General features: G+C 37.8%; 1 protein-coding gene across 1 annotated transcript; it reads left to right on the top strand.

Moving 5' to 3' along the window:
- Positions 1 to 1,056: 1,056 nt before the first annotated feature.
- LOC139900122 (uncharacterized) lies at positions 1,057 to 1,869 on the top strand. The gene has a single exon (XM_071882925.1). It carries the CDS (start codon positions 1,057 to 1,059, stop codon positions 1,867 to 1,869), a length of 813 nt encoding a protein of 270 aa, XP_071739026.1.
- The last annotated feature ends 10,708 nt before the right edge of the window (positions 1,870 to 12,577 follow it).

The raw sequence follows: 12,577 nt of genomic DNA on the forward strand, positions 1-12,577 counted from the left end.
AACCCAGGAAAAGATGATAGTGATAATAGCGAGGGCCTATTGGAATTAGATTTCCACATTAATGATAAGAGTGACGAAGATGAAAAATCAACATATTCTAATGACGCGTCTTTTAGTTGCTTGAATCGTGTGGAGAATCCCGCTGACTTAGAAGATGAATCATCAAAGTGTCGCGTCTATGAAAGCAATTTTAGTGACATTAACCCCGGTAGGCCAGACTATCAGGTACCAGGATCCCCAATCCCCTCGCCCGAGGCTGATTTGCTCCCTAACGGTTCAAATTGCAATAATAATGTTGAAAAAGACAAGGTGGATTATTCTATTGGGCCGGGTGATAAGCTTGATGGGCCTGCTGCGTTTAGTAAAAATACTATGGGTGGGTCACCTACTATTCTTGGGCCTTACGATAATGATGGGATGTCTATTATTCTTGGACCTAGTGTCGATGATGGGCCTCCCCATATTCCCAACATCACGCCTGGTACTGAATACATTCCATATAGGGGTAGCTGCTTACACGCTTTTGATAAGGTCACAGTACCCAAACCTTTGTCGCCCCCGTCGTTAACAAAAAACAATTTCGCTGACCAGTTTGATGTCGAATGTCCACCTGTTTTCTTTCCTCCTCCTTTGCATACTTACGATATCGACAACTTCCTTCCTCCAAAAATGCGTACTCATAACTATAACCATAACCTTGCTACATCGTCGACTATTAAACCACCGACTGCACCTGTCCTACCTTCGCCCTATGATAATAACTTGGGAACTAAAGGTGTCGAAACAAACAACCTTGACACACCTCAGATGCATGACGGGGAGGGATTGCAAACTAATAGGTCGAACAATCAAACCAAATCTGATAAGCGTACTAATAACAGCATCTCACTTAAGTCTTTATCGTATGCCAAATCAAAGTAGTTCTCAGATATGTCACTTTTAAATAGGAGTGTGGGTCTTCAAGAGTTTGGGAATGATATTGGGCTTGAGTGGATCGGGCCTCCTATCGCAAAGTAATTTCCTTGTAAGTCGTTTTCTCCTCATCATTTTTTAAATATGAAGATTATTTCACTAAATGTAAGTGGTCTTAGGAAAGTAGGTAAGGTTAGATTTAATTGGGTTAGAGATTTAATTCGTTTTCATAGCCCAGATATTTTTGCAATTCAAGAATCCAAACGGGTAAACATTAATGACTTCATCATTGAAAACCTTTGGGGAAACCAAAATTATGAATATGTTTTTAAACTGGCTGTAGGGTTTTCGGGAGGGCTAATACTTGTATGGAATCTACTTAAATTTAGCATGTCCCAAGTAGTTGAAAAAGAGTTTTTTCTGGCGATAACAGGAAAATGGGCGGGTAAAGATTATGAATCAATCGTTGTAAATGTTTCTGGACCGAATAACGATTCCCGAAAACACAAGTTTTGGGAAAGCTTTGAGAATATTATGCAGGTAAATATTGTATACTGGATAATTTGCGGTGATTTCAATGAGGTAAGACGAGATTCGGAAAGGAAGAACTGTGTTTTCATGGATCATAGGGCCAAAATATTGAATGACTTTATCGATAGAGCACAACTCATTGAGATCCCTCTAGGTGGCATGAAATTCACCAGAATAAGTGATGATGTATTAAAATATAGTAAACTTGACAGGTTTTTGGTGTTGGAATCTTGTATTGAATCATGGGTGGACCTTGTGGCATGTACTATTGATAGAAAATACTCCGATCATTGCCCGATCATTTTGAAAGATTCTAACAATGATTTTGGGTCGAGGCCGGTTCGGATTTTTAAGAGTTGGTTTGAAGACGAGGAAAGCGAGGACCTAATCAAATCTACATGGGGCATAGTTACAAGAAATCCGTGAGTGGATTGTATTTTTCGTGATAAACTAAAGCATGTAAAAGGGATCTTGAAAGAAAAATGCAACCCAAAATATAGTCAACTAAATGGGGAAATTGAAAGTCTACAAAAAGAAATTGCGAAATGGGAAAAATTGGTCAGCACACGTGATTTAACTGACTTCGAAATCTCTACATGGCTTGATTCGAGGAAAAAATGATTACAAAAGGATAAAGAGAAGGCGGACATTTTAAAACAAAAAGCAAGTGTAAAATGGGCTACGGAAGGTGATGAAATTAGTAAATATTTCCACTCATGTATTAAAAGGTAGCAAAATGAAAAAAACATCCGTGCTATAAACTCAAATGATTTGTAGATAGAAGACCCGGAAACTATCAAATTGACAGCCTTGAACCATATCCAAGATCGGTTTCGTGAGCAAGGGACAAGACAATTTAGATTTCGTGGACCACTTGATAAACGACTAACTTTGGAGGAAGCATCGGGCCTTGAACTACCCTTTACTAAAACGGAAATCCATGATGCTATAAAAAATTGTGGCGGTGAAAAGGCCCCGGGTCCCGATGGTTTTAATATGAAATTCTTCATCAAATATTGGGACCTAGTAAAAGGTGAACTCTTCGCCGCTTTTACTCATTTTTGGGATGTCGCGGAAATTTCTAAAGGGTCCAACTCATCGTTTATTGCTCTAATCCCCCGAAAACACGACCCTCAAAGATTTAATGATTACCACCCAATTAGCCTCATCGGGTGCCTCTATAAAATTCTATCCAGAGTGTTAACAAAGAGGTTACAATGGGTCATATCTTTGGTTATCGAAATTGAGCAAAGTGCCTTCATAAAAAATCGCTACATATTAGATGGCATATTGATTTCAAACGAGGTGCTTCATGACATCAAAGCTACAAAAGGTAAAGGTTTATTGTTTAAAGTAGATTTCGAAAATGCTTTTGATAGTATCAATTGGGATTTCTTGATGGAAATTATGGAATTAATGGGTTTCGGGGTAAGCTGGAGAACTTGGATTAAAGCTTATTTTTCCTAGACTTCTATCTCAATTTTGAATTAACGATTCTCCTACCAAGGGTAAGAGACAAGGAGACCCGCTTTCACCATATCTTTTTATAATGATGGCCGAGGGTCTAAACCACCTCACGAAAGCTGCAGTTTCCTCCAATCACTTTTCTATCGGGAGGGATAATGTTCGTCTTACTCACCTCCAATATGCGGACGACACATTATTCTTTGGTACATGGAATAGGAGGAATGCAAGGAACTGGATGAAAATCCTTAAATGCTTTGAGGCAACATCGGGTTTAAAAATTAATTTTCACAAAAGTTGTCTGTATGGGCTTGGTGTCTCGAAAGATGACACGGTATCTATGGCCGAATGCATTGGGTGTACTGTAGGCACACTACCTCTTTCCTATTTTGGGTTACCAATTGGTTCTTCTATGAATAATGAAAAAGCGTGGGAACCGGTGTTCAAAATATTCGGGAAGAGGCTTGCGGATTTGAAGGCTATATCGCTATCATACGGCGGAAGACTCACTCTTATTAAATCGATATTATCTAGTCTACCCCTTAACTTCTTTTCACTTTTTAAGGCCCCGTCGTGTGTAATTGATAAATTAGAGGGTTTGGGACGTCACTTCTTTTGGGGTGGCTCACGTGATGTCTCAAAAATGGCCTGGGTTAAATGGGACTCGTGTTTACTATCTTATGAAAACGGGGGGCTTAAGATTGGTTTGTTAGCAATCAAAAATCGAGCACTACTCGGTAAATGGTGGTGGCATTTTAAAACTGATAATAACTCCCTTTGGACGCAAATAATCAAAAGCATTTATGGGGTAGATAGGGCATTACCGAGTTATACTAGCCCCCGGCAGGCCGTACATCCTCCACATGGTCGAACATTCTAAGGGTTGGTAGTAGCTATTCGAATTTGATTCTTCGTTATTAATTTTTTTTTTAAAAGGGTAGTGGATGGAAGCCACATTAGATTTTGGGATGAACCTTGGCTTGGGGACTTCTTACTTAAAAATAGATTCGACAGATTATATCGTCTCGAGTCAATTCAAAACGCCTCCATTTTCGACCGAGTGCATTGGGTTGATAATTGCGCCATCACTAATTGGCGTTGGTCTCCTAGTATCTCGGGAAGATTACTAGGGGACACAGCCAATCTTACTAACATTTTAATTAGTTTTGTACCTTGCAGCTCTGGACGTGAAGGTTGGATTTGGACCTTAAGCCCTAACGGAGCATTCTCGGTTAACCTGCTCTCGCGTCTACTAGGCTGTGTAATCTCGGGCAATGTAAACCCTATTATTCGAACCATCCATAACAACCTTGTTCCATTACAGGTTGAGCTCTTCATTTGGCGGGCAAGGCGTAATCGCCTCCCCACTAGGTTCGAACTTGGTAAGCGTGGACTTGACTTAGGGACGATCCGTTGCCGGGTCTGTGACGAGGATCTAGAAACGGTTGAGCACTCAATTATTCTTTGTAAAGTAGAAAAAGAAATATGGATGAAGGTTTTCAACTGGTGGAACATTGTCCCCCTCCTACTCTCGGTTTAAATGCTTCGTTTCTTGGAAACGGAGATTCGTTCGATTCGTCTTTTGGTAGGAACCTTTGGCATGCAACTGAATAGGTCACCGGGTATTTGATCTGGAAGAACCGGAATAACATTACTTTCTCCAACAAGAAATCATCATTTGAGTGGATTTTCAAAGTAATTCAACTTAAATCCTTCGAATGGTGCTTAAATAGATATAAAAAGGTTGTATTTGATTGGAACCAATGGATCTCGAGCCCGTTATTCTTCGATTCAAATGTTTTCAGGAAATCCGGGATATGTTAGTGGTTTCAGGAAATCTGTGGATACCAATCCGCGGGGTTATGACTCGATTGTTTTACCATCTAGGAGTTCCGATATTGGCTAATAGATATACCCTCCTTGTAGGTTTTTTGCCTCACTCATGGAGTAGTCATTTTGGAGGGGAGAAATTGGGATGGTTCGGGGTACTTTGTCGTTGAATTGCCAACATTGTGCTTCGTTCCATCTCAGCTTGTTTTCTCAAGTAAAATCTCCTTCTTAATGATAATGAACGGACCACATCGTTTTCCTACGACAACGGGGGCTTATATCGTTCGTTAGATAGTTATAACTTTCTCTTTTCATCGTTTTCCTAGATGTAACTTTCTCGTTTTGATTGAACGTTGTGATTGTAAATGTTATTCTTTTAATATATAATAAATTTTACTTTGCTGTTAAAAAAAAAATAAAATTCCCTCAATTAAAACTCAAAATTATTTCACAATTCTCTTTTCATCAAACTCAAATAAAATTCGGTTAAAATTTAAGACAACTTCTACAAACGTCAGAATGGATAACAGGTTATTCGATATGGAAAAACCGAAATGCTTCAGGCTTTTGTAAAGAAAAATCTAACAGCGCGTCCATATTGAATGAAATATACAAATCAAATGATTCGATTGGATCTCATGACGGTGGAAAAATAGAGGTCTAAGTGGCAGAAGTGGTTATCCGGTCCAAACACATTCGATGCTGCAATATCAAACAAAAAGGTATAGGCTGAAGATGTAAGCTACTGGTTTTTAATTCTGAGCACAACAAAATGCGCTTATAACTCGTATCATAATTCAGATGTCATATACTCATCGGGTTGTATAGACAGATTAGTATGGATCATATCATCTTATGGTATTCAGTAGTACATAATGTTATTCATATATATAATCTCTTTGCTTTTCAAGAAAAAAGCCAATGACTTTATGATCACTTGATCTTTGATTATGGATCTAGTGTTATTTTTAGTCAGATCAGTTTTCCCTCATTTTTCTCAACCTGTCTGGTTGCTCGTAAAAAATATGGATTTTTATTTAAGGTTTAAGAAAAAACAAAAATAAAACACACAATAAATAAAAATATCAATTTCCACGAACTACTACGAAAGTAATGTTTTGCAGTTTCGATGCATGATTTCGTGGGTTTTCTATTGGTTGGACGACTTTTATTATTAACAAATCACATGGCCCATAATTGGGCTTCATGTGATTATCAAATCCCAAGAACAACCTTCTACTCTTATTTTCATTAGATTGGATGAAATTCTTCCTGATTCAAATTTATTTTTCCTCATTATAATATATAATAACACTAATCATGCATTAGCTGGTTAATTTACAAAGTATATAATATAGATAAATGAATAAATTAAAAACGTGAAGATGTTGCATATTGTTATAGGGATTATCACTAAAAAAACCTATTTTTTAACATTTTTTGCGTAAGAATTAAAAAAAAATTGTCAATTTGACCTCGCAAGGAGCAAGGTGCATTGCTCCCTTGCGTCCTTGCGAGTTGCGGCCTTGGTTTTACTGGGAGCAAGGTGCCTTGCTCCTTGCTCACAGTTGAAAGCAAGAACGCAAGGTGCCTCTTGCGACCTTGCTTCCACCTGAGAGCAAGGAACAAGGAGCAATGAGCAAGACACCTAGCTTGCTCCTTGCACCCAGGTGAAAGCAAGAAAGCAAGGTGTCTCGTGCTCCCTTGCTTTCACCTGGAGCAAAGAGCAAGACACCTTGCTCCCAGGTAGAACCAAGGTCGCAAAGCCGCAGGGCGCAGGGGAGTAAGACACCTTGCTCTTTGCGAGAGAAAATTGACAAAAATATTTTTTTTAACTCTTACGCAAAAAAGGTCAAAAAAATGGATTTTTTTTTGTTGATAATTTCCTATTGTTATATGTATTTGTAGGGTGTTATTGGTAAATTACCAACTCTTTAACTCCGTATTTTTATAGCAAAAACTTTTTGTACTATAAATTACGAGTAAAATGTAACATTAGTTGAATATTACGAGTACTATAATTTTAGTCGGACCTGGTATATTTTAGGTTGACCTTTTAAATAGATTTACTAATTGTTTATTTTTAGTCGGATCTGGGTATATTTAGGTTAACTTTTTATATACATTTATTAAATTTAATAACAGGTTAGTGTACTAATTATTCGCTATGTTTATGGATGATAAAAATTACTCAGTATAAAAATTAGAGGAAGAATTGAAGTGGTGATGGTGAAGCATGTGAAAAAGAATCAAAAACCAATAGAAAACGAAAATTTAATGACTTAAGTCAAGCTCACGCCAAGAATCCCGCCAGTATCATTTAATGACTTAAGTAAAGCTCTTCCCGCTCTGCTTCTTCAAAAAACATAGTTTTCTTTTATTTTTATAAATTATACATACATATATATCAACAAAAGGTGTTTGTTGTATTTTTTTTTTTTTTTTCGAAAAGCAAAATATATAAACACGAGCCCACTAAGGGGGGAAACCCAAACACACATATCCAAGCCGAAGGTTACAAATACAACGAGAATAAAAAACGAAAGAGCACTAAGTTGCGGAGTTAGCAACTACCAACCATTACATTTCACAAGACAAGACCATGGATCCCAGATCCAACCTAGCCAATCCTATCTATGTGTAACATCCCGCGTTTTTTCGTTAAATTTATTTTTAACACTATCTTTTTTTTTTAATAATACCTTTCGTTATTTAAATTCGTAGTTTCCGTTGACCAACGTTCTTAATTTTCCCGTTATTTAATTATAACATCACTCGTTTACTCGAGCGTTTTTAAAATATTCGTTTGGTTAATTCCCGCACCCGTTTTGAAACTTGAGGGACCGAGGTTGCCAAGTAGGCAAACTAGTTAACTAGGTCAACTAGTCAACCCACCTTATCCATCCATTCATTTCACCTCCCACCTTCTCCCTCTTTTCTCTCTACTTCCCTTTCATGAACTCAAACACCCATCCTCACAAATTCATCATCTAAATCCGATTGGAGAAGCAAACATCAAAACAAATTACTTTTTCGTGATCCTCTCTTCATCCTCTTCGATTTGGTACCAATTTCATAGCTTGGGGTAAAGTTTCTAAAAACTCTAGATTTCTCTAAATTCGTGTTTTTGACTTGAAATGGTGTTAGTTAGTGTCTATGGCTCGTGTATAACATGAATATATGTTTTGTTTGTTCGATTCGTTGTTTTGAGTAACTAGTTTGAACATTTGAAATGGGTGTGCTTAATCCTTAATTTTGAATGAGTTAATGTTGTTAAATTGTTAGAGTTTATGTTTTAAAAGTGTTACTAGCATCTTTAGCATCAATTTGATGTGTAGGTTGATTTGGAAAACATCATTAACATGATTATTGGTTTTGTGATTCTTGATTAGGGTTTGATGAACTCTAAAAGGAAATTTTGATGCTTTGAATGCCATGAAATGTTATTAGTTAGTGATTAGTTGTATTGTATGTTTCATTACCTTCAAAACGGCATATCATATGTGTGAATTGCATTCCCGAATCTTAAAATGCGTTTTGTAAACTTGAAACGATGGTTTTGAACATTTAATGACCACTTGACGAGTTTTCGGTTATTGTAATTGATGTTTTTGCTTGGTGAAAAGTAGTTAGTTGTATTCCTTGTCAAAATACCTTTTCAACGATATAAGATACTTGTTTTGGATGTTTACGGTTTAGGATTTATGGGTATTTGAAGTTGGATTCGTGCTTGAGTGTGAAAACTGCCAGATTTCTCTGCACAGGTAATGGCGCGGCGCGCCATGTACCCGCGCGGCGCGCCAAAGTGGTCTGTCCAATTTTGTCGATTTTTGAATAATGTTTACTATGCTACGCACCTCCGATTCACATGTAACTTGTCCTAACATGCTCACATATGATTAAAAACCTCAGAAAAATAGTTCGGGACCCGACCCGAACGTGTTGACTTTTCGTTGACTTTGACCGACCGAAGTTCGACTTTTTGTCAAACTTAACCAAATGATTGTGCAATCTTTCTAACTTGTTTCTATACTTGTATCTTGCATGAAACTTGACAAATTGTTTCACATGCTACATAATCGAGTCGTAACGAGCCATAGGACTAATTGAACACATTTCACCCGACCTTGTGTCGTAACCGGTTAATTGATATAACTTATTTGTTTAGGTCAAGGCTAAGCAACTTTCATGCACACGTTTATGTTGTGAAGTACTTTATACTCGTGCACTCGAGGTGAGATCATAGTCCCACCTTTTCAACAACTTTTTATACTTTTAAATTGTGGGCTGAGAAATATATACTTTGTTACATTTTGTACTACTTACTTTTATACTTTGAACACAAGTACGATGAAACAAACATTCCACAGCGAGTTAGAACAAAAATCCTCAATTCGATTATCATTAGTTACACTTGCAGGGTGTAAGCGAGAACTTATATTGTATGGCCATACGGGTTTGACAAACCCTCATTCAAACGGTTCGCTACCGTTTACGAATGGAATATATTTTCGAGAAACAGTGTATGTTCTAACACTATTGTGATGGGGTTCTATGGAAGGAATGTTAAGCATTGATAATTGGGTGCTCGCGAACAAACTTTTGGAATGCAACTTTTGGATGATCAATTTTATGGAGATATTAAATCTTGTGGTTCAAAAATAACGTTTATTACTACTTATGATTTCACCAACGTTTTTCGTTGATAGTTTTCTATATGTTTCTCAGGTTCATACTTGGCTATTTGATACATGCTTCCGCGTACACTCATACTTGCTTGGAGTCGAGCATACATGCATACACTCTGATTTCTTGCTTGGGGTCAAGCATACATACATACATACGCTAGTGATAGCACCTTTGGATTCAAACATATTGTTTACATACTTACGCTATTTATAGCAACCGCGATTTTAAACTAATTATGTCGCAAGTTACCTCATTTATAATTTATACTTTTGCAAACTTAAAATTGTTGTCGAACGATTTTGTAAACTAAACTTTGCAAGCATGATACGTTTCAAAAGAATGCGACATAATTTTGGTCAAACGAGTCTCATATAGGGACTACGACCACGTTTCGGGACCTCAGTTAGCGACGCCGTCAATGACGATTTTGGTCGGGTCGCCACAGATGGTATCAGAGCGTTGGTTGTAGGGAACTAGGATGTGCATTAGTGTGTATGACAGAGTCGTTGGGACGCATTAGTGAATCTAAACTACAACCGGATAGTTAGCCATTGCATTCTGACATTCATTTGCTATAGATAGCACTTACTTGACTACTTGTGCATTATACTTGAATCATTCTTAGGCAAACTTTTTAATGGTACCCAACCTTCATCATACGAACTCGTATTCCGCCACTTTTTGGTAACACACGTGAATTCAAGGTTTATACGCGTACGGATGACCACAACTTCGTTAGTCACTCTAGTTCGGGAATTCTGACTCCTTGGTTGTTATCCACCCCGTCTCAGCGTACTATCAACAAGTGTTGTAAAATTACCACCACCACTCTAGATGAGTATCGTCATCACTATTTATCACTACGGTTGCGTACTACTCATTATCATGACTCGTTACTCTTTTCATACCTGAATACATTATTGTCTGACTCGAACCGCATTGACGTGAACAAACATTTATACACTTCCCTCGGGGAACGCTTCTTTAGAGTTGCAGAAATTCTTTCGATTTAATACGAGTCACGTTTGAGACGTCGTTACACTTTGTTCATTCTAGATCTTCACAGTTACACGAACTTGATGTTATGGAGTGATGTGGGAATGGAGGTATGAGTTAGCGTAATATAACGACACTCGATCAACGTGGTTATATTACGGTAAGCCATACCAAAGTTCTAATGACTCGTGATGGTGATTGGACTCGATCAACCTAATCACCACCATGTGCCATGTACATGACTTCATTTTTCTTGTTTGAATATCCAAAAACTCCGAGAATGTTGATAACAACCATACCAGGGACACATCTTCGAATATTGTCGAACCATACCCATGCTTCCGAAGGAATGACAAATTCTTTCATTTTCAAACATATGTTACACGTGTATACTATCTCGTTTTCGCACAGTTTTATCGATGAACTGCGATATGCTTGTTATGCTCATATCGAGGTGGAAACTTCTCCCGCATTACACTCGTACTTTCGTATAAATAAACCTTTTACCTAAATTCTCAATGGAGAGAGAGACTCTTCACACTATACAAGCATTCGCCACGAGGGTGAATAGTCCTAACGAACATTTTCGAAAATCGATAAATCTTCCGCGGCGCGAATTTCTTGAGAAACTTGTTCTATCTAACATTTTCAAGTCCTAACAAACTTTTTCAAATATACCTTAAAGAAATGTACCTCGTTTTGGATCGAGATTCTCATTTCACTTCTAGATTTCGGAGTGCCTTACAAAAAGCCTCGGGACCACGCTTAAACATGAGTACAACACATCAACGCATCTCGAAGGGCCAAACAAACATACGATTCAAACCTTGGAAATCATAAAACGAATTCGTGTTATCGACTTCAAATTTACTTGAGAAAAGTACGTGCCTTTAGTCAAATTCTCTTACTACAATAATTTTCATTCGAGTATTAACGTCACACTTTTCGAGGACCCGTATAGCCGTGAATGTCATTTTCTTAAATTGTTGAACCGAAGTAGGTGACAAGCGAACCACCGGACCCGAACTCATTCATGAAACAACCGGAAAATTTTTCAATTCCAGGAAAGGCTCAAGACGGCCCGTAGTCGCCAAAAGAGCCATACAAGGGTTAAACGTAAACCTCTCGAATTCCAAGTGGGAAACCGCGTAACGTTAAAAGCCGCACCTTGAAAAGGTGTAGTCCGTTTCGGAAACGTAGAAAGCTAAATCCGCGATATTTTTAGTCTTTTTGAAATTTTGGGGTGTGTTGTGCCCGTTGCTTACCGCTTCAAACTTCCGACTCAAACAAATTCCGTTCATCCTACATTCTGTGTATCAAACTTAAAGGCGTGTCTTGCGAGACAAGAACTTGTTATCCTCTTCGATGGACTTACTATCAACGATAAACCTCACTTCCAAGGAGGACCGGTTGAAACTATAAATCGTGGAACCAAACTTTAAACCAACGTAGAATCGCGACTGTCGAAGTTTGTTGAAATACCCGAGGGAGTACATTCACTTATTCGTAGAACCGACAACGCAAGATCTCGAGGAAGAAACAACGACTACTACTTCCAACTAAATTTCGGGACGAAATTTCTTTTAAGGTGTAGGTAATGTAACATCCCGCGTTTTTCCGTTAAATTTATTTTTAACACTATCTTTTTTTTTTTAATAATACCTTTCGTTATTTAAATTCGTAGTTTCCGTTGACCAACGTTCTTAATTTTCCCGTTATTTAATTATAACATCACTCGTTTACTCGAGCGTTTTTAAAATATTCGTTTGGTTAATTCCCGCACCTGCTTTGAAACTTGAGGGACCGAGGTTGCCAAGTGGGCAAACTAGTTAACTAGGTCAACTAGTCAACCCACCTTATCCATCCATTCATTTCACCTCCCACCTTCTCCCTCTTTTCTCTCTACTTCCCTTTCATGAACTCAAACACCCATCCTCACAAATTCATCATCTAAATCCGATTGGAGAAGCAAACATCAAAACAAATTACTTTTTCGTGATCCTCTCTTCATCCTCTTCGATTTGGTACTAATTTCATAGCTTGGGGTAAAGTTTCTAAAAACTCTAGATTTCTCTAAATTCGTGTTTTTGACTTGAAATGGTGTTAGTTAGTGTCTATGGCTCGTGTATAACATGAATATATGTTTTGTTTGCTC

The sequence above is a fragment of the Rutidosis leptorrhynchoides genome, chromosome 1 (assembly GCF_046630445.1).
Source record: "Rutidosis leptorrhynchoides isolate AG116_Rl617_1_P2 chromosome 1, CSIRO_AGI_Rlap_v1, whole genome shotgun sequence".
NCBI classification, from domain to species: Eukaryota; Viridiplantae; Streptophyta; class Magnoliopsida; order Asterales; family Asteraceae; genus Rutidosis; species Rutidosis leptorrhynchoides.